Source organism: Saccoglossus kowalevskii, chromosome 1 (assembly GCF_978046115.1).
Source record: "Saccoglossus kowalevskii chromosome 1, keSacKowa6.1, whole genome shotgun sequence".
Taxonomy (NCBI): Eukaryota; Metazoa; Hemichordata; class Enteropneusta; family Harrimaniidae; genus Saccoglossus; species Saccoglossus kowalevskii.
Genome location: NC_140641.1, coordinates 38,008,203 through 38,033,231, shown reverse-complemented (window position 1 = coordinate 38,033,231; position 25,029 = coordinate 38,008,203). Strand labels below are relative to the sequence as shown.

The 25,029-nt window shown below is 35.1% G+C and overlaps 1 protein-coding gene across 3 annotated transcripts in view; it reads left to right on the top strand.

The window, feature by feature from the left end:
* LOC100376781 (tumor protein p53-inducible protein 11-like) overlaps positions 1 to 25,029 on the top strand; it is a 91,575-nt gene that overhangs the window by 36,940 nt on the left and 29,606 nt on the right. The window contains exon 1 of one of the 3 annotated variants that reach the window (XM_078011026.2): positions 12,802 to 13,021. The exons of the other annotated variants lie outside the window; for them this stretch is intronic. Coding sequence (XP_077867152.1) covers positions 12,987 to 13,021 — 35 coding nt within the window. The 5' untranslated portion in view covers positions 12,802 to 12,986. Of the gene's footprint in view, positions 1 to 12,801; positions 13,022 to 25,029 lie in introns of those variants that run through there. 3 annotated transcript variants of the gene reach the window in all.

Here is a 25,029-nt window from a genome sequence, read left to right as displayed (position 1 = left end):
ACATGGTCAAAACAATGAGCATATGTTAATATGTTGATATATGAATCAAGGTTTATTGGCGTCGGCTGAAACAATTGATCACCGTATACCTTAAGTATTCATCGACATAGATACGTATTTCATGTTTTACCGATTAACCTTTCTCTATACATGTACTGTATGTGATGAATATGTTAGCGGTTTGTAACAATTTTGTTTTGCGGACATTCAGTTACAATTAAGCGGCGCCGGAGACAATTTGAAACAGTCGCTGCAATGTTTTCAAAGAAGAGTGCACTAATTTGATAAAGGCGCTTAAAGTGTTTGACCTTATAGCTTGCTGTTTACGCGCGAACGGACGTATCCCTTAATATAATCGTTGTTGGATGCAACGGGTTGTCATGAATTGTGATACGTGATTGTATGCTGTGATTGCATTCATAAGATATAAAATGAATAATAAGGAACGTCATAAGCAAAAAATATTATATATTGTAAGAACCCCGTATAAGATTATTGGAAATCAATATGTGCAGTACTGTATATATCGGGAGTATTCTATATTTCATTATGGTGTTCGGCTGAATATGTATACTAGTACATTTCACACGATATTTTATTCAAAGGTTACAAATTACGTACATTACATTGTTCATTACGATATTCCATAATAACAGCAAAATATATAAATTGCATTACAACGAGATGTTCATTTTGACCGACTAATCGACCAACTGCCACACCTCTATACTTGCCTTTCATTCAGGAGACGAATAATAATGATAAGAGTAATGACTAACTCGTAGTCATGGTTACCTATCATTGCGAGGCACTCGTTCTGTACGTTAATTCGAATTCTGTATTGGATGAATGCTCATTTGTCTGAACGTTTACACATTTCCTCAGTCGATTGTCTCTGCCGGTGGGCAGGATTATCTCGGAGAATTGTCATAAACTGAGTGGTTCGTACTGAACCATGAATAAATGGCTTTCCACGCATGTAGGTAAAATAGTATATGTTGTTTGTGTCGTCCGAGCGTCCGGTTTAAGCACATCACTTCACTGTGGGGTTGTGTTCATCACGAGCATTTTTTGCTAAGCCTTTATAGGTATGTCAGTTTGATTGATAAAATTGTTTTTTATAAAATTTATGAATTTTAAATTTTGAGGCAACTCACTTCTAAACCCCGACTAGTGGATCTAGCTCAGACAAAAGATAATAATCCAACAGCTGCTACAACTTGAAAGTGTAAAAGTAGCTACAAGTAGTTGAAAGTATACGCATGGGATATATTCGAGATAATGGTTCCCAAAACACTAATAGTATACCAGTAGCTAAAAATGCATACATAGATGATGATGAACATCGATTATAACTATAATACACGGTTGCTTTTTTAATATATTTGTAGGAATGTAATTTATTGTTGAAAAAACCTAGTGTATATAACGACACAGCTATATGTTCATTGCTTTGGCCGTTAACCGCATTAGCAACTTGCCAAGTAAATGTGCGTCAACGAGCACTACAAGTGTTCGCTGTTTGGAGCACTCTTATGACGAATACGTTCCGTTTTGCATGTCAACACTTCAATTCAAACGAGTACATTAGCGCAAACTAGGGCGAGTAACCCATCAGGAACATAATTAGATTTGGGCAAATTTAATTAACTACTGTATAATGACCTGGCACTGAATTGGTGAGTGCTGGGCCCACGATTAGTCTGCAGTTCAATTATGCGATTGTAATCGTATTTATTTTTATTGTTTTATTCTGAAAGTCATAGTACAATCAATCGAGCATATAAATATTCTAAAAACCTAACCAAGAATGGTGCAGCACGTTTTCACTGCTCTAGATATAATTACAAACGATGTTTCATGTACCCTGGTAGAAACACGTGGGTTTACAATGTATTGACGGAATAAGGAAGCCAGACAAATATTAATTTCAAAATATTAATACAGTATTATTCACCAGAGGGACGAGATTGACAATTCAATTGGATTCTTGTATTCCATTGTACTCAGCTTAATGGCGATACATTTTCAAAATGTTATTATCGGATTGTTTTAGACTACTTAGATCTGCAGTGTTGCTTGAGGCAAATAATGACATTCATAAAACGTGTAAAAACTATTTGACATTTCAAAATAATAGTAATTCGGTCTGCTAAAGCCGTACAGAAAGTATTAATATTTGTTAGCTAGTACAATAGTCTATGTTTATGATTTACACTATTAAGTGTTGGAGACAAACTGTGCAATATAAATCGAACGTGTTACTGTATATAAACAAAATACCGTAACGACGAGGTCATCACGAACAAATATCAGGTGACTGGAACTATCTGGAGGTATGACACTGCCTTGCATCGCGAACTGAGCGGACTGCGTGACTCCAGGAATAATATGGAATAGTCTAATTTCCAACCCGATATATATGCAGTAACGACACGTGTTTAATCAATACACTTATTTAGCGCGCACAGATGTGTGAACATTCATTCAAACCAATATCATTGATTCAAGAAACACACTTCATTGAATTGATTAAAAACGTTATATCGAAGAACTGTCTAATCAATCATTTAGTTCAAATTAATGTGGAGCCATCGATCTGAGGTACATGATAATCCGTGCCCCAAATCAGTTAATACTTGCCTCTGACTTTCATTCAATGTATATAATTAAAAATCCACGTAATTGCAAATTATCTGTACGAATTAATTACAAGTTTTGCTGCTTGGTATTATATTACCAATTATAAATAGTGTGATAATTACCACCACAACTACCTACAGTCCCGATGCAAACACAGAGGTGCCAAATTGCATATGTAAAATAACCATGATCTTCATAATATAAGTCTAGACAGCATATATGTTTAGTTTAGAAAGTGTTTAGGTCGACTATACAATGTTATTAAATGGAGTCCCAACATTGTGGAACTGCCCATTCATTAGTTTTTTGACACTTTCTAATAAAACGACTCACATTAGTGCGAGAAAATGTATTTTAGTACGAGTTTGGTTAATTACAATCCTTTTCTGGTTTTAATAACATACTAGGTAATACAAACATAAGGTATTTGCGATAAAAATAAGTAAAAAGCATTTAAATGTATTTTTGGGTACTCTGTGAAATTTATATTCACCTACTAAATTAGAAGTCACCAACGCGGTGTGTGTGTGTCAAATTACACCGTAGATGTACTTGTGTTTCATATACATACACATGCGAAAGTCAAATTACCATATTTTGTTATTCTTACAAAGACCCACTGTCCCTTTACTAGCATGAATAAGAAGCTGCAAATGGTGAGGTTATGTCACACTACACTTGGAACTGCTATACAATTGTTATGATTCTAGATACTTTATTGTGCGGTTATCGTGATAAGAATGTTCATAATAACATAATAAACTTAACATCCATCAATTCGTGCCATTTTGTTCCAACTCTTGTCTACTATTATGTGATGATAAGTTCCGTCGTGTTTATTTGTATTATTCCATAATTGGAACAATAAAGTAATGTATGTATTACGTAACATATGGCTAAATTGATGGAATATGCGATGAACAAAAGTCTCGTTTCGATAGTTTGTACAGTCAATATATATCATACGCATATAAGCATATATGGCAATTCCTTTTCAAATGCCTGAGCCCCAGATGTTTAATGTCATATTTGCGTTTTACAAGTTTATAAATGTCAAGAATGCACAGTTTCCGGAAAAGAGGAAAGTTTGGTGACAAGGTTTTGTAATTTAATCAGAGGGTCAATAAAGGATGTAAACGTATTACCCCATATTTCAATACAGTATGTCAAATGAACCAAAATTTAGGAAATTGTTTTGGAAGTAAGTGTCTTAACTGTCGATGACACCAAATTTAAAACTTTTGCGCGTGTGATTTTTTGCTCTTTCATGCCTGCTTTTTCCATTTTAAGAATCTGTCTAAAATGACAGAATAGAATGCATTACATATTCGATACGTTTATCGTTCATTGTGAGTTGCTCTTCAACGCTGTTAGGCTTTTGAGTCAGAGCAATTTGTTTTTGTATCAGTAAAAAAACAACACTGCCAGTTGCTTTATCGGTAGTGGTATACAGGTCTAAAAGCGTGTCAAATTGGACAGTCATTATTGTAATGAGTGAATTAGCTATCCTATTTATCTGGTCATGTCGGTGAGTACACGTTAAACTTCAAACGAGAAAACGAAAACAACTTAAATTACAGTTGAAATAAAACTTTAAGTCAAATAACACAGAACAATGATTGTGAAAAGAAGGTAACGATATTACAATAATAATAATTGAACATTGTATATAATTTAGTAATATAAATGCTGCCATTTAGAGTAATGCATAAATTTTAAATCGTGATAAGTCTGTGTCGAATGTATTCATCGACAAAGTGCCTAAAACATTTAAAACATTTTGTATATTCATTAATCAGTTAAGCTCAATATTGGCTGCCGATATGATTTTCCGTTTTGTGAAGTTTATGATTTAGTTATTAATCGATTTGTAAAATGGATTGCACATTCAAGTGCAAAGGCGAAAACTCCTGGCATTAATTCACTATAACTATCGATGACCAACACAGTCATATTGAATTAGTAGCACAACCGGCTTGGTATGTATGTGGTTGTCTGTGACGCGTATGAGGTCAAAACTTTCGAAATTCAGTACGGTACTGGAAGGCTTCTGTTGTAACTTCACATTTTCTCACCAGTTTAGAAGTCATCATTAATTTCGTTTTTCATCACATTACTGAAACTGTTATCACGTTCACAGACGCACCACTTAATAGTCAAATGACTTGACTCAGTGTGAATGTATTTACTATATACGCCGTATTACTCTCCACCTGTGAACCCACTTGTCGATATTTTTAGCCACAATTGAAATTGATTTTCACTAGAAGGTGTACAAAACAAGTCCCTTGCAACTCAACAGTGAACGTGGTTTAGGGAAAAAAACACTTTCATTTCCGCCCGAAACTTATTCACTTGGGTGCGTAGATGTTTTGACTTTTGACAAGTTTTTTGCCGGCTAGCAAAACGAATTGGCCACACACATCGTCGGCGCCGCCTTTTCTTATGACGTTTAGAACACCTAACACTCAATTTGAGTAGTAACACGCCTGAACGGTATTAATTTTACGTGATTAAATGTACGTAATTCATACACTTTGGTTCCGTTTGAGCTACATTATTCATCAAGCTATGGTCCCATGTGGCCTTTAACAATTCTTGTACCATTTTCTTTGACAACAGATTGAGTCACACGGGACTAACTATGCATATACGCTTGTAAATATATGACTGAAAACAACATGAGGCGACATTAGACCACACGACACTAACAATACAACATTATTGAGATGTCTGTGGTTTTGATTTTTCTCCGGACCGTGTAGCTTAAATTTAATATACACAGTAGAGTAATATATCTTAAAAAGTGTATAAGAGTCACATTCATGACTATTTGATTTCTACCACAGTCGTACCCATGTAGCGTTGGGATAATTTAGAAGTGTTACTTTTCATCAAAAAATTTGTAATCATCGCCTAGATATAATGATGTCATAAATAACCACAAATTACGACACATTCCATTAGTTTAGACAAGTTAGATTTATTGTCAGGTTAGAGAATCAGATGTTCAACATCCATCTGAATTGATTGGCAAATGATACACAAATTACGAAAGTTTGGTTAGCACAGTGCAGACATCAAATTTTGGACACATAATATAGTGTATATATAGTATATGTGGCTATGTTCACGATATGTTTAGTACATCACTTACAAAAGTGAGACGATGTAACATGATTTATCGCCAGTCAGAAAACAATAACAAACAAGTACGACGTTTGTACACATCAAGGCCATCTGGTAAATGTATTCAGATAGTTTTGCTTGTATGTTGAATTACTATGCTATCAAACCAATAAAACAACACGTTGTTGATCATTGAAGGGAGATTGACGATTTGATAAATCAAAATTAGTAAAATATATAATTTGTAAACGTGCTTGACAGCTAGGTATGTCATGGGAATATTCGATAACACAGAAACCACACATGCCCATTCAGTATAATGTTCTGGGTTTCATCGAGATAACCTTTATGTAAAATTCAACTCAAATTAAACAGGAGATACGGTCTCACGAGTATCTTGAAATAAATTTGTAATCGTCGTATATAGTATATGGTATTAAATTATGTACGTGGGTTGACGACAGTTTTCACTGGGATAAATAAATGTTTATGCTGCATCAGTTGCAACCTATGTATACGTCTACTCTACTATTCCAGGGATAGAGGGACTGTGCTCTACTGAAGTTCTCATCGTCGATATGGACAGTGTGTTCTAGCTATATATGTTTTGCTGACGTATAGAACTATTACAATTTTATCAAAGGTGTTTTTTTAAATATATGGTATATTTGTGGTATTTAATTATTTAATTTTCAATTATGATTAACTTTATAATTGAGTATGTCATGAATGTAATATCATTCAATATTGAAAGCAAATACATCGTTTAAATAACTATCATAAATTTTGTCAATCAGAGGGTAATTATTTTATTATTAGTTATTATATTATTAACAAGTTTGTATACGCAAATATGAGTCAGAGAATGAGTCGAAGAAAGAGAACGTGGCGACGGAAAGACTGACTAACCGATACGTGAACTCTGACTGAACCGTCAAATAATTATCCACGGAAAATATGTAGTAGAATAAATTTTAAATCTCGGGAGTGCAAAACCATTAACTTGAGTGGTCTTTAGGCATCACCCATCAATAACCCGTCGTCATTAATTGACCTAGTATTAATATATCTACTGCTACGTTCTACTACATTACAACGTTTCATTGCAATGCTGTTATCTGGTACATGGTTAAGATAGTATGATATCTTGATTGTAAATACCCACATGGATGTATATTTGCGGGACTGTGCGTTTTCTAATATGTATGTATATATATATATATGCACCTAATCTGTATTTTGATATCAATAAAGCAATAATTACGTTAAGGCAATGAGGGAATAGTCGGCTATAGAACCATGCTATACTTTATTGTATCGTCATGGTAACAAGCGAAACCAACCAGCGATCGACATGCCGATATATAAGCGCTATGTTTACTTGAGAAAATTTTACCAAATGTTCGCAATTACTAAAAGTAACATTATTGTTGTATATTCTAAACATTAATAAGAGACTTTATTAATTACAGGCGAAACATATGAGATGATAGGAGCCATGCAATGTAATGAATTCAGTAAATCGTCTTTTGGTGGTTCTCATAGGATTACATCAAAGTGGCGCGATCTTATCATTATTTCCTACTTATGTGTGTTCAATGCTTGAATGCTAGTCAAATTACTGATTGGACAATTGCACTACTTTCCAATGTATGAGTCAGGTTTTTCCAGAAATACTTGAACTGTGACCTTTCGGAATTCCTTGTTTACCGTGATGAAGACTGATAATATTCTCTCGTGTCTTCAGACATTCCAAGGTCACACTGCAAGCAATAATGTATTGCCTTGAAAACATGTGATATAGATTATGTCAACTGAACAGATCCATACATACATGCAATATATATATAAATAATAATATTTTTTTTATTTTTCATATATGCACTATGACATTTGTATACACTCATCATCTGTTGGGATTATCATTATTTAAAGAACATAATCTGGATTACAATTCATCAAGTATTTTTTATTTGTAACACTGGTTCCATTTTAGGTAGTATATACTAACAAATGTCTCCCACATATTATATGCATCTCTGAACAGTTTTATGTAACCTACTTCGTATATTTCTGGAAACGTACATATCCACATTCATGTAATGATTTACATCTCTATGGGTTATGTTGCAAAAAGCATTGGAGATCGTGAAATGGAGCCAGTTGAGTGTCGCGCAGAGACTTTTGATGAAATGAAAGAAACTTATGGTAAAGATGCCCATCATATGACTTTGTAAAACGCTGGTATCATAAATTCAAACATGGCCGGAAGTCTGTGGAAACAGCTCCTAGACCTGGTCGTCCCTCTTCTGCCATTGATGAGGCATCTGTCCGTCAAGTTGAGGCAGCCATTTTGGAAGATCGACGCATTACTGTTCGCCAAATAGCCCAAAAGGTCGAGATTAGTACATAGTCTGTGGAAACTGTAATTCATGACCATTTGCATGGTTTCTGCCAGATGGATTCCCAGGTTGCTCACACCTTTTCAGAAGCAAGAACGCGTCGAGTGCTCGCGGATGAATTTGGAGATGTGCCAAGAAGATGAGTCAAAGTTTTTCAAAAGACTGATTACACAGGATGAAACTTGGGTCCATAACTATGATCCAGAGACCAAAGCCCAGTCAATGCAGTGGAAGCACTTGGACTCACTACGTCCAAAGAAGGCAAAGGTGCAGCCATCAGCTGGCAATGTCATGCTCACCAGGACGGAGAAGTGATGACAGATTTCCTGGCAAAGGGTAGCACAATTACAGAAGCGTATTACGCCTAACTTTTGATGAAATTAAGAGAAGCTATCAAAATCAAGAGGCGGGTCAAGATCAGTAAAGATATCTGTGCAAAGTTTCATTAATCTCCTGCTACGGCAAATGGGTCAGGGGACATTACTTATCGAACGCCCCTCGTACTATGTCATTTACTGATCTACATTTCACCATAAAATTATAATATATATAATGACTAAATACTAATTTTGGAAAATGTGAAATACTAAACTTTGCTATTTCAATCGACATACCCACTGGAATATGTCTTAGATTAGTGTAACTGTTTGATCGTTTGGTTGACTATAGGATGCAATATATTATGAGACGGTGACACTTCCAGAGTCTGTCAGCGATCATTGCCGTACAACGTCACTTACCACAAATGAAACACGATACACACTACTAATTGCGATGACAAATGTACCTCGCACAGCTCGAGCTTGTCCCGCAGAAATATTACTCAAAGTTATTTACTTACATTTCAATCAAAGCAGGAAAATATACTCAGGGGCGGATCTAGGATTCTGGAATGGGGGGGGGGGGGTGCGATAAGTTGGCCGTAGGCCAAGTTCGCGAGCGCCGATGGTGCGAAGCCCTGTTGGTTGTTAAAAATAGCCCCCTCTAAATCCGCCCATGATACTGTATCATATCACTGAATCCCGCTGACTGGTCAATAGTCTACTTAGGCATCTATTGTTTTTTCAATCAATCTCATTTACTAACAAAGCAGCACAGTTACCACAACCATTAGAGATTCTGTCTTCAACATATGACCAATCCATAAAGCACATTATGTAAACGTATTTGTGTTATTGTATCGTGTATTGTCACCATTTCTATGTGAGTACTAACTACAAAATGAGACTCGCGAGCTCACGAATGAGCAACAAAGCACAATAATACAAGCTTCTATCATCTCATATTTGTTGCCTGTAATTAATAAAGTCTCTTATTAATGTTTAGAATTTACAACAATAATGTTACTTTTAGTAATTGCGAACATTTGGTAAAATGTTCTCAAGTAAACATAGCGCTTATATATCGGCATGTCGATCGCTGGTTGGTTTCGCTTGTTACCATGACGATACAATAAAGTATAGCATGGTTCTATAGCCGTCAGTAGAACGGAGCTAATAGCGCCAACAACGTTCGAAAGTTACTACACCCAGTTGTCATGCATGTTTTCATTAGTCACTAGCCATTAGTCGTTACCAAGCCGATTATTTTAATAGACGTTACTAGAAGTGAGGATGACAGTGAAGCAACGACAGTGAACTCGCTATCATTGAACATGGCGAACTATATATATCTATATATATCTGTTATGACGTCTGTAATACCACCTTCAAAATTGACATTTACCCAGACACTGATTACAATCTCTGAGCATCTGTATTTTATTAGAAGTAGTAAAAATAAAGTAGTGTCAGTAGCACTTTACACGCAGGCCTTCAGGCATTACGCCATGCATGAAATATACATGTTTAACATTAAAGTAGAATCGTTATAATAAAACCCTAACCACGACCTGTTAACCTCACTGTCATTGAAACAGTCGATCAATTTTGAAGAGTTGCATTCGTTCTCATTTGACAAATTTACAATTACTACACGTTTTATGGTCCTTACATTGTGCCTCTGCCTTATATATATATCAAAATTAATAATAGGAAACGTTGCTAGGACGATAAATATCATAAATAAAAAATGCTAGTAGGTATTTGCAATCATTGGTAACTATTCGATATAAATAAATGTATCCTTTGCAAAATATTATATATAGAAAATTGTAAACTTTGATAATTATTTATAATATTTTATTCCTGGTAAATCGTGTACGTAATTCACAAGTATAATGACTGTCATACATGTTTACAATTTGAGATTTGAATAACATGTGTATCTCTAGTGGGACCATGTCCCTCGCCGTCTCATCAGATTGTAATAGAGGTTGAAGGAAAATTCCGTAATAGTCTAGTCGTATTTACTAGTGATATTTCATGGGAATACGTGATAATGTCTATTTTTCAAAGCAGAGATCATGCAATGAATCTGTTTACGACTAATCATTTCTATTCGATCGGCTACGTGTCCTATGATTCAATAGTGTTGTCCACGGATGTATTTAGGTTTTCTTAACGCTATTATTCTGGTTCTAAATATTACAAATTATCTATTAAAAATCAGACCTAATATATAACTGACAGAGTGCTCAGCGCAGGAAACTTCTAACGCAGACAACATGAGCAGGAGTTGGTTGTCTGAAATGAATTTATTACGTTTTAAATATTTACTATTTTATTTCCTAACATGATTATTCGTTCGGTTATAATGTCACTACTCATCGGCGCTAACAAAACACACATCAGAAGTAGACATTGTGTGAAATGACACTAGATATTAATTATTGTTATGCCTAGTATATACCGCTTATACAGCAAAACGATTCCTCTGACACACACAAAAACAATATAGGTGTCTTCAAAACATGGCAGCATATCTACACACAGAAATATAGGCAAACATTTTAATTGGTTTCTTGAAATATTAGTAATGAACTCGGGATTTTCATGAAATAAAACGTCATACCAAAATGAATATCGATAAGAATTTATTTACAATACTTAAAATGTTGATGAAAATAGTCAGACAGAAACTTGAAACAGGTGAGAAGGTAACACCACCGTGATCGTCACCGGATGTTACTGGTACCTATGGGACATAAAAGTGAACCTCTGAAAACGTACTCAATAAATTCCAGCCACTAGTTAATATTTTCATGATTTGTTCTATGTTTAATAAAAATATTTAGTACCTCCGTTGGTCATAGAGGGCGCCATCAGTGGTAGTTAAATTATGCATGTACACAAGAAAAAGCACAACAAACTTGGATATTTGTGTAGTCCTGGTTGCTCATATCATACACTTACATTGCAAATAGTGTTCATGTAATATATTCTTTTCCATTAACAAGAAAATATATTGTAAAAAAAGAAAACTGAAGTAAACATCAGTAAATGAACAAAGTATCGAATGTTTGCCAAAAATAAAGAATTGATGAATTTATTAGTAATGAACAAACCTGCTTGTTTTTCTTCTTTTTTTAATTTTAATTAATTATCTTTTTATTTTTATTATTCCCGTGAGCTCTAATTAATACTTGTAACTACAAAAATAAACTCTATCGTTTATAAAGTTAGTTTTCTCATTGTTTCTATGCAAATTATTTTCATCACAAGAAACGGAATTTGCCTAAACAAATAATAATGACCCATCAAAGATAAGCTAGCAAACTAAGTGCAAACTTAGTCCATGGAGAGATAACGACGGTGACTGCATATTCGAACAAAGGTGCCGAGTAAATACAGTATCATATAATATCAATGATATTGACCTGTATTGCTTTATTATTCTGTCTAAAAATGTACTCCTATATAATTTGATACCGCTTTAACCACTACGCGTCAGGGCTGTTAGTTTATACTAAGTACAATATGCATTAAACTGGAAAACATTAAGCGAGAATATCCAACATCACAGAATGCGTATGCCTTATCAATGAGGCAGAATTACTCGTTCTTACAATGTTCATAATTCGACATAATAACCAGCCATTGGCAATGCCGTGAAATCAAGACCATATAATGAACACCCAGAGAGCATATTCGTGATACAACATATCAAGTATTGTGTTGCCCGTGGAAAAGTATGTAAAAAATTACCTCTACTTGGCGTTGCTTCGTTTATTTAACTTACACTATCCACCGTATGACGTCCCTTTGTTGTATGCCTTCGCCACACATCCTTCGCTGACAAATGTATATGTAAATCACCATTCTTCATTTTATGTTGTTTAGTTTTTTTTTCCTGAGTGCTATCTGTACATTTCAAATTGTCATCAATTATCCGGCCTTGAATTTCTCTAATAATTTGAGCATTTACGCATAAGCCCAAATAAAAGGAGCGGGGAATATGCTGTTGCCAGGCAACGTACGCCCTCTGGGTTGCTTAATAATGAATGACCATGATGTTCTAAAATTTCTTCATTCGTTTGATTGGTAGTTCTGTTTTCTCCGCTTCGTTCCGCCACGTTGATTATACATAAACTATATATTAACATTAACTCGACGAAAGCTTGCAACTAATCACTTTGTGTTCACTGTTTGATTTTCTCCAGTTAAATAATATACACAGACTGGAAAAGGTCTAATTTGCATATCACACGTCATGTCACGTCATGAAAACATCATTAGCATATGCGCCACTGCTGCCAATTGGTGTTACGACATATTCGTCGACAGACAGAAGTAGACGTTGCTTCCTTGTTTTCACTGTTCGACTCTCTTTCATTTTTTTTTTTTTTTGCGAATGAAACAATCCTGAGGGATGAGCGTAAATGTGGGTAGATGTTAATTTCATTATTGTGTGAAAAGGAGGAAGGGCCGCAGCATGACTACGCATCAAGAAAGACTACTCCGGCTCGTGTGAGTGTACCAATTTATTATTTATATGCTTCGAATTACCAAATAAGTGCAATATTTGTATCAACTCGTAATGTGGTGTGATTTATATAAACGTATCAGCATTATGAACATATTACTTTAGTGAGCTGGCTGGTCATTTGAACCATTCCGTGGTTATAATTTCGCACGTTCCCCATACTATACATGTTGATATATCGCACAAAACGCTATTGAAATCACAAGACATAGAAATGAATGTAGTTTTGTAATTAGGAAGGAATGTCTTATGCACTATGCTAGCTAAATTGGGGTTTGATTCTGTGTTCTTATATTTGTATAATTAGTGTTATTTGTCAATTATTTATGCAGAAAAAGCAATATATACATAAAACATGATAATTATATTATAACAGACCCTTTTTGAGTGACGCAAATGACGTATTATCGATCAGAATTGTTTAATTTGTTGTAAACTGATTCGTAGATGCAATAATGGCAGATTGCTAGTATAATTTATCGGCTTGTAATACACTAATGTCGCTGCGGTTATTTCATTAGTAAATCACAGTCAATCTCGTCAAAGCACATCATTAAACATTTCGTTTTCTGTTATCGTCGCTCGTCTAGATCTAAATTAGGTAAATAGCCCTTTTATTAGACTCTAAGAAGACTAACATTCATGAAAGCCCCGTCAGCGCTTCTGCTGTTATTAGATATGTATATTTTGCTGATTTTAAAATCGTTTTCCATTAATACCATCGTTCGAGTCTGACATCTATTAAACCACATGCGAGTTTTTAATACCATAGATTGTATTCAGGTAGTACTCGTACAACCAGCCCCATCAATAACTGCAAACCTAAGGTCACCACTACGTCCGCCATTACCAAGATTGATCACGTAGTGTAAAGTAGTATCTTGCAAGACAAAAAACGTCGACATAATAGTGTTTCCTTCGAAATGTTTCACTAAAGCTTCAACAATTCATTGTTACGTCCGCTTAGTCGCATTAACATTGTAAATCAAATCTCAGACGTTTTGCTGAATTTGAGCCACGGCTTTTAGGTAGGTAAAATCTAGTGGATGAAAGTGAGGGTATCTTCGTGAACATTGCGGAAACGTGCATCCGTTACGAAATCTATACTACGAAGAACAATGTGCACTATAAAACGGATGTAGGTCAATTGCGTTGCGTAACGCCAAATACAAACCATAAGAACACACGCGGTCAAGACTCTTCATTAATATTACTTTTGTTGCTTGTTTGAGTGCTAGCAATAATGTAAGCCATCAATTAGTAGAAATCGGGTGAGTTATGGGTATATTAAATCTATATCGTGTTGAGGCACAGGTGGCAAACATCACATATAATCGGTATTGCCCATCATAAATGAGAACTGCGTGATTAGCGTCAGGTTTGGGCATACGTGTCGAATTAATTCAGTGTTAGAATAAATGAAAGTGTCAGTAAGATGGTCAGATTTCTAAAATACACGGTGTTGTGTATCATGTCGGCAGGCATTTCATTTTTTACACAATCCATCTGAATACAATTAAAGAGAATAGTTGAATCTAATGTCACGTACACGCTGTTTTTGTGGTACATATATTATAAAGCGGAGGGTCGTCACCTGCGCACACGCGGGAATTGAGTTCCAAGCGACGATAACAACACACGCTAAAAACGCAAAGCTCATGGGTAGACGCTTAGTTATCCTACTTAATGTTATTAAATTTCGATCAGAATATGTCTGGATGTCAGTGTCATGCCGTTACCAGTGGTGTGAGCATGGCAAGCGTCAAGTATCGCGTTCGCATTTTGTTATAATAACTAACATGCGCTGCTTTACGTCACGGTCGACTGATGTCGAACACCGTGTGGTGCTATGACTGTGGCGATTTAGCGAACACAATCGCTCGAAAATGTATACGGGAAATTGAATTTATACCAACTGCCTGGTTCCGGTTCCGGTTCATTGATGATTGTCAAATAATTACAACACTTATTTTACATTCAGTTCTCGTACCGAACTAACGCGTTTCGTTTGACAAGCAGTCTGGGATTAACGGCTTTAATGTGTCCAGCGTTCGGCATAGTGCACTTTGCATGCTCGATTTATCATAGAATGTGTCAGTGAATGGAATTTAATTGACACGCACGCGTTATGCGGTGATAGTCTAGTGCCAGATTTTGCAAGTCCACATCAGTGTCGCCAACCACAAATGTACATAAGAGGGACGATGAAGACGCACTCGATATCATTATCTGGAAAAGTTGTTTGCTCGATCTACAGAGTGATCTTGTCGTCAACAATGTTAAACGTATGCACATGCGTACTCTTCTTTTCAATTGTTTTTAAATATTTGTTCACACGATAGTGAATTTTAAAATAAAGTAAAGTAAAACAAGATATTTCCCTATACTGTGATTGTTAGCTTCTTAAGTATTGGCCAGTTGTGCTCAACGACGCGTCATAAACGTACTTAAGTAACGAATTAAATAATAGACAGCGCGTAATGCATGCGTGATGTGTTGTCACATTTCAATCTGCGACGCGCTTTTGCCCAAAAGCGTCTGATTGAATGTTCTGGGAATGATTATATCATGCCAAAATATTGATGGATGGAAGTCGTGTATGAAATTGTCTGTGTGCGTCGAATAAATCATTCTCAATACTGTTAATAATAATTGTTGCAAAGAAATTGGTGTTGATTTTTAACAGAAAGGTTGTGAATAGACCAGCTGTATCAATAATAGTTTGTCTCTAGAATCATTAGTATTTACTTAAAGACTACACAGCTTGTCACAGTCAGTGCTACCAAGTCACTGAATCATAACTACACGCGAGACTTAGCTACCCCTTAAAAACAGCTTTTAACTGCCGGTTAACAACATAGCCCGAGCAATTAAAAGAAGTCTAATTATAAAGAACGTCTTACACGTCCATGGGAATATCGATTATTCGTGTGCAATGAATCTTCATTTCGCATCGACTATAGTCCACCGATTATGTTTAAGTAACTCCCCAGGACACTAAATATTCATCTTAGGCGCTGTTAAATAACGTCGTAATTACTACTTGAAAGTTTACGTATTTCTTTCATTTCGCGTCGAGGTATCGTAATTAACTGCATAGTACCCAGGGCCTTTTCAATAGTTTCCAATTATATCCATGAAATTTATTTATTCAACACACGAACACGTGATCCCGTGGATGTTTTTACTAACGTCCTTGACTGACTGCACTATACGTTGAATATGGTGGCTAGTCATCTGAGTCCAATTCACAATAAAAGTCACTTTTTATTGCAAGTGGTAAACGACATTTCAAAGAATGTATGATTAGCATATTGTCTGTTCAATATATGATGTCAACGCACGTTACTCTGATAATGCATGGTAAATTGTTATGACATTTCATAGCTTGAACTCGCGACATTTATATTAGGTACGGTTATTATTTATTCAATGTCTGACTAAAGGAAAGTGGGTGAGAGCACAGAAGAAAACTATAAGAGCACGTTACGACAAGAATGTATCAAGATTCGTTTTTTTTTTACTGACGGTTAAATGTGCTCGTCTAATCAGGCAGGCGCGTACATGATATAGGTGACGATGTGAGTGTTGAACGTAACACAACACAATAACAGATGATAGAAAACCTCGCAAAAGGATTATTCTATTTACCCAACATGGCGCTCTGCAAGATTCGTCATTGTGTATAAAAAAAAGTACTAAACTAAATATTTCAGATCTTGCCGTCGATGATTGATACTCTTTTTGTATTTCCTGAATTGCAGTATGATAAGTTCGAGTTTGATCACTGATGAACAAAGAAATCAATTATGAAGCATTTTTTTCAGCTGTGATTAAAAAAAGTATGTATAATCAATGAGTAATCTACGCCATGTGTTACCACGCTATACATTTCAGTGGACACAAAGTGTTGCCTTTTACTGTCATTTGCGTTAAATGTCAACCTTCATATTTCAATTATCCGTTTGAGCCGTGCGGATTGATAGTAAATTTGTGTAGATATATAAATTGGGTTTACCTAGTTTGGGTTATTCATACGTATTGCATCAACTCTGTGAAAATATCAAATGTCATAACATTTATTATGAGCGAATCCGATTCTTAGTGGGTATCGTGTATTATTTAATGTTTAGCCGTTGGGCCTATAGGTGTGGTAAAATAATCGCATTAGCAGGTAACATTATACTGTTCACCCCAACAGAGATAGACATACAGTTTTAGCGACCCAAAGAACTCATTATCAATGGGCTCTGAGGGTCTCTAAAACTGTATGTCCATCTCTGTTGGGATGAACATTTGTATTATTATACCGAATAAATCTTAAAACAGAAATTGTGGCACTAAATCATGGCAAACTTCAAGGTCACGCTTGTAGAGCTGAACACAAATATAATACAAGTTGAAAGAGTTCAAGATCAGTGATTGAATTCTACTGCCTTTATCCTTTCAGGGTTATTGATAAGCCTATAATAATTCGGCAGCTTAAGTCTGACGAAGAATAGTGCGCAGCTATACGCTAGATTGCGTTCCAGTTTGCATTACATGTAGAACACGGAAATGAGCTTCACACCGTGCTGCACAATGCTTGAGTATAGGTTACATCAACGCCATTCTCTTTTAACAAATACACTTTACATTATATATCGATATACTGTCAAAACTATCAAAATACGTAACAAAATCAAACAAAACTGAACCATCACAAGGCAAAGCCCACGACTCTCAGATGTTTTAAGCGCGGTAGTCGTCGCGCTGCGCATGTGCGAGATATATGGGTCTTATATAAGCAAAGTAGGCGACTTTGACTGTTGTGCAGATCAACGAGTACGAACTGACACGTTTCCAAGTTTTAATTAGGTAATTTTCATGTGATTGGAGTCACCGGCGGTAATCAGTGCAAGTCGCGCCCAGGTCAAACCTCATACTTGTGATTTCCATTTGAAGAGCGCATTGAATTGTGGGAAAATCAATGTTTATCAACACAAATGTCGAACATGCGCAGCGCGACGACTATCGCGCTTTTAGATAAACGAACTGCGCAATCGCAGATCGAATGTCTCAAAGCGCGTAGCTGAGCGCTCGAGAAATGCACGGCAAGCGCGACTAAAAATCACGCGAAATCCTACAAAATCCTAGTTTTTCTCTTCAATAAGGTAGTCAAATAGTGAACGCAAACCTTGCAAACCAATCAGTTCATGAATAATGCCGCGTGTCGTGTTCCCTTGACAAGTTATTGGCGTAAATCTGGTAAATTCAGAAATAAGGTACCCGGATGGAGATAGACTTACGAATATGGCAGCAGGTCGACAGACGAATATGTCTACCTGCAATACGCGAATCTGATTGGATGTCATGGTCATGAGGTATAATAATAATAATTGCCTTATTTTAAGCTCCGTATTTTTCATTGTTAAGAGTTAGGTACACATGTGCGCGTATCCAGTGTTATATTCCATATAACATTATATATATATTATGTAGACAGGATATAATTATTGCTATGTGCATATTTTTGTGGAAAAATCACAAATTTCATTTCATTTTCGTTTCATTGAAGCGCGCAATTTTATTAAGGTTAAAATGACGAATATATGGGGCAATAAAAACAAAACAGGTACATTTCAACGTTATAATGTGTGTTATCACCAATTCTGTTCGTTTTATTGTCACGACAATAGTCTCGATATATATTCATCATCATCTGTATACATATGTGGCCATTCCACATTTTTTACTCCCATTAAACAAACATGTCAAAAAAACTATAACTCGTTCGGAATTTTATAAATCAGTTTACTAATTATTCACAACAAAACAAATAATGGTTGAATTGTCATTGTGGATTTTAATTACTGCCTTTTTCCCATAAATAGAAAGAATGCCGTCGAATGTAAATTTGGCCATTGCTTGTCTCCAATACTGTTACAGTAAAAAAACATTAATTGAAGATACAAAAGCAGTTTAGAAAACGTTTAAGTCAGCGGTGATATACGAATACGAGTGCTATGCGGAGCAGACAATTGTGAACATACACAATAACGTTATTTCAACCTTCATCAACGCATGTACAATATTGTCATTGAATCATTGTTGGAAACAGTCAACACAGTTTGTGTGTATTCTCGTTGATACTGTCAGATGTTACGTAACCCATAATTTATATTCCTTTCTAACACCGTAACGTAAACGTGAGTCATAGATAAATATAATTCATCCATCTTATTAATAGTCGTATTGGTTCTGAAGATCGTTCTATGTGTGTCTCGTGAAGGTCGATGAACAAACAAATCATAACAAATATACTTCACCAGTAGTTAGAATAAGTTTTATCCTGCATATGGAAAGAAGACTAGATTATTGAATCTTGTTTATATGGTAAATATGCTATACTATGACAGACCTAAGGATATTTTAATGCATTTAAATTGCACACTTCTTGTAACATATGAAGACGTCTAGTTATCAAACAATAGAATTTAACATGAGATCAACTAATTCAACTCCATGTACGTTGACACAATGTATATGCAAAGTCTGTACTGTACACTTCACTGTGTTACATAAATTAGAAATAACAAATCCAATCATAGATCGTTGAACATTTCCAAGAACACCACAAAACAAATGACTGGCAACAATCGAACTAAATAAAATAATCCACAAGGAACAAACTATTAAATAGGTAGGGGAGAGTGGAATGTTTTTGAAAAGTTGTGGACAAATTCTATATGAGTATCATAGAAATGTTATTATATCTGTGGTCATAATCGGTGAATATGAAAATATTCAACAATCAATTGACTGACAGACAATGAGTAGTATGTCAATACGTAGTTAAAGTGTTGAGAGTTTAGTGACTTTAATTTGGTTAGATGAGCAATAACTGACCAGGGAGTATACATAAAAACGAATGGGAGTCTGAATATTGTTTAAAACTAGTATAACCGAATTATAACGAAGCGAAACAACAGTCGCATAATTCTTCTGTAATGAATAGGTTTGATCTATTTATGGAATGATTACACTGTATAATTTATAAACTGATCTGATACTTTAATTATGCAGAGGTTATGTTAAACATTTGCTTGTCGTTATAATTATGACATAACGTCGATACCTACGTCATTATGGAGGTACCTGTACAAGGACGGCAATGAAGTGATATACAGCATCAGTTAACTATTATTATATTGTAATTGCTCATTCGTTATTATCACTCGTCTAATATCAGTAATTTGAAAAAACAACAAAGCCTTTAACCAAACTCCGTCTGACGTGTTTGTTTTCATGAGTTTATTAGTTGCAATACAACCAGATTAAGGTTTTAAGGAGTACTCATATATGTTTATACATATTTACGCAACTATATATATATATATATATATATATATAGTTGCGTAAATTTGTTATTGAAATAAGTTCGTGTTAGGTGGCAATTCAGACGGAATCCTAAAAGTAGTTAATTTATAATTAATTGTATTACTATCTACTGTGTTATTCCAACTAATTTTTAAATATACCCTAATTTGCATACACGCTTAGATTATTGTGTGTATTATAGCGTATACTCTCTCAGCAAAATACTGGCAATATCAGTTTACTCGTTCGGTAATTCTGTTCGATTCTTTGATGGCCTATAATATCACGTGAGTCAATCTCCGTAATTTTTAAATTGTCAATTCTCACGTCTGTCAAATGTATTGAAAGCATGCAACACCATTACATAGTTGTCTGCATCTGATTTCAACGATTTCAAGATTGGGTTTACATGTCTAATTGAGTTAGGCATATCGATTATTCCTACCCATTTAGTGTTTGTTAAATAATGCATGAGTTGATCTCTACGACTGTTGAGTTATTTAGAAATTAGAAGGTCGTTGTTACGCAATTTATTCATTGTGCCTTAACAAATGCTATGACAGCTTAATTCGCAGATGATATTTGACGTGAGAACACTAGATTGATTTGAACAAAGCATTCATCTCAACGACGCTTTACTACGAACGTAGCAAAACGCTGCATAGTATGTTAGTGTAATTAATCGAAGTACATCAACGAGACGCTTGGTTATCCAAAATGTCATATAATTGTTGAAAATAAATCATCATTATCATCATCAGTTGTCAAATACTTCTCAAACTCAGCCAGGGTGGGGGGTGATGTTCAGCCTAAGGTACAATTTAAACTTGAGTCTACAGATCATAAGTCTGTTCAACAACCGCTATGTTTAACCATTGGTGATATGTGTAGAGATTCAGTAGTATATGTATGTTGCCTTACTATAAAACATATAAATATTGTTTAAGACTTTCATTAAAATAAACCAGCTAACTACTCGCTTGGTCATAGAGATGGAGATATATTTTCCACATAAATGTGCGTTACTGGATTATGGTCTGCCATTAATAATAACAAAAAATCTTGGCTTCGTATCTGTGCAATAAAATGTGCAAATTAAATCGTCAAAACTATAATACGTCGAAAGAATTCAATAGTTGGATAATGTGTACGATTCAAATCACATCGAGCAATTAAGATATAAAGCAAAGGAAGAAAAGGAAATTATGAAGTTAACTACTGAAATTATGATTTTTCATCTTTTTCTCGGATTTGTTATATACTACACATTTCTATTATTTGCTAATTCACCATAACCCTACTCTATTACGTCACGCAATTTAATGGGTTTGGTAACATGGCCTTCTTTTTGTAACAGTACATTGCAAATGTAACACGAGTGAATAGCTGCGCCGCGCAATACATTCACTACTTATGTATACAAATTTATTATCTGAAAGCAGACACATAATAAAAACACATGCTGAGTTATTCAAATCTATTTTATACAAATATCCGAAACATATAACGTTTTTATTGATGAAAGTAGGTGATTCATAAGAGAGTATATTTTTGTTCTAGCAAGGGAGAGAACGTTATAAAAAAATGTTGCATTGCCGGTATGTTAATTACTATCGCTATTTCATTGTAGTGGTGATTATTTTCTCATTTATGTTGAGCAGCACTACGGCACTCAATCATCTGACTGTTCATATTCATGTTTCGTGTGAACATAAGGTTCATTCTTTTTACAAATAAAAACATTTCTTATTAACCTAATGTCGTGCCGTGCAATATGTGAAGGCGATGGGAATTTTGAATCAATTACTGGTAAATGGAAATCTAAAGGTTAATTACGAGGAAGTCTACGACAACGCGTGACCGCATTATCTTTTCGGTTTCAATGATATTATTATAATAAAACCGTCTGAATTATTCGCGCTACGCAGAACGTAAATTCTTCATTCTTACCAATGGAAAGAGTTGTCACTTGTGTGATAATGACGTTGTCCCAAAAATGTAAACCTAAAGGTGAAATTGAATATGATCACCTACTTGACTTATTAATAATACTCTTATTAATAATAAGTCATGGCTATGGGTTAGTGTAAATGTAGAATTTAAAAGATTCCGACAATATCATCAAGCTAATTGTCCCAGTGAAGCATAATTAGGCAAGTCATTGTCGTAATAAGAGTCACCATTTGGGGTATTCAATAACATATAAGCCATATTCTAGTCCAGTTTTTGTCCAATTAAAAACAATCCCATTTGAATCAAAATACGAAAATAAAACGTAACTTGTTTGTTCCGACGAATAATATGATATAATTACGATATTTGTTTATTCCCCGAGCCCTTTTGTAGCGATTCACTGATTAAGTGACTTCAGGACATTTTTTGACATAGGAACTCTGATCTGAAGCTACCGACAGGAAACGAGGGTTTCCCCCTTTCTACTGAACGGAAGGATTTGCTTTCCAGGTTAAATTCGTTCCAGTTAGCTAACTGGGCCATCATGCGAAGGCGTGGTCACTGATTCATCAATAGTTTTTTTTTCCCGCGAAATACTAGACTTTCTAATACATTATAATGTTCGTGCCTTAACCATTAACTCGTGTAGGGTAAAAAGTGGCATGCACTCGTGTGATTTTTTCACTGAGATTACAAAGATGAAGATATTGTAGCATGTTATACTCGTAAACGTTCGATAAAAAACGTTTTAAAGGTAATGAGGGATTTCAATAAATTGCTAACAAAACCATTTCTTCTAAGATAAAACATACATTGTAAACATCGATGTGAACACGTGGTTACGACAGTCCTTGAAATGAGATTACAGCAATTCACAACTATACATCATTTCACTGGTGGCTTTTAAAGATATAATTGTTAAATATTCGCATGTCGCCTCTGACTGGGAATGCGTTTACATGAATGCATTCACGATTTTTAGTTTCGAAATTTCCTGTAAAAATGTAAGAGCCAAGTAATACCATAATACCAATACAAATGTGCAACTAATGACATTTCTCTACAAATAGTTATTCGATTGTGTTCGACCTCGCACGTTATGATGTATTTCGCCAAAGGGGTCCAATATATGATTACAGCAGTCCATTTTACTTAAGTATCGTTATTTAAATTTAAATTGTACAATTGATTGTACAAGACTATGGAAGTCAAACTTAATTATAAGTTCATTTAAAAAAATAATTAAATGGTCGGAGAGGAGATATCACGTTGCCTTTGCCTGAATAAATGTTATTTTCAAGGCGAAAGGGGTTTTAGTAATGGTTTATGCAATTGCCGAATTATATTGCATCATATAAGTATTTTATATATTATTTATTATTCTACAAAAATATTTAATTGTTTGGAGCAAGAACTAACAAACAGAGTAATATTGAATAGTAAGTGTTTGTAATATTAGTGATAGACAATCGTATTGTTTGATTTACAACACGGTTGATCGTGCTTGTGTGTGTGGTTCATGACGCATGTTCGGTAACACATTAACGGGTCATACATTCGTAATGAACGCATATTTTTATGAAAATAAGGGAAACAGAAAGTAGGATATATAAAGGAAAACAAAAAATGAAAGCCCACACTCCCGTTATCTAATGGAAGACACACTCCCCATCATTGCATGATAACAAAGCTATGTCGAGGAGGTGCGCAATACTGTATGAGGCGCAGCCGAGCTCATTATTTAGGCTTATGGTTACCGTGACGATTACAATTCAGCCATGCGTAGAACGTTCACAAGGAAACGAAAATTATCAGGATGTTTTAACGTGAAAGAATCATTAGGGGTTTGCCTTAACTAGCCATGCAACTATGGACGAACATCGGTATAGGAGATTCGCATAGTCAGCTGTTCGTGATTTGACCCCGTTAACCTAATAACATGGTACCAATCGACCAATGAGAACGCGCCTTTCAATCATCAGCAATTTACGGTGTTATAATGGTTTGCATAGTAGTATGAGTGAAAACTATTCCTGGTTATAGCTTTATATCTCTCCAATCATGATTTAACCCTACCACAGAAATTACACAAAAGTCGTATTATAGGAACACAAAACAAACAACAGGCACCATTTGACAAAACAAGAACAATCAGGAAGAAAACGATACATGTAACAGCAAACACACGTGAATGCAACTTCCGTCTTTTTAATGGAAATATCTTGAGATCAGAGAAAAAAATGAGAGATGAAGATTGATAAATTAAAGTATTTGAATAGAATGTACGAGTTCAGGTATGGTTTACTTTTTATGCGATTATTTTTAAATTGGTTAAAGTGCGGTGGTCGTCGCGCCGAGTCCTTATCGATATGGGACACATAGCGACGTATACAACGCATGTAAAATACATTGTATATTTACATGACGACCACCGCCCTTTAATCTATCTTTTGATTGATCTGAAACGTGACCGATTTGCGCCCTCTGTAGCTGTATACAAATAATCACCAATAGAGGGTGCAACCCGCACTAGACAGATCCCATGTACAGCAAAGTGAACTTATCGCGAATTCGTGTGTTTATCATGTGTCTGTATCAATCGCTATAGATGTATGCGTTTACCGGCACATATTATTACACAGAATGACTTTCCACCTACATTCATCTTGGATAACATTCG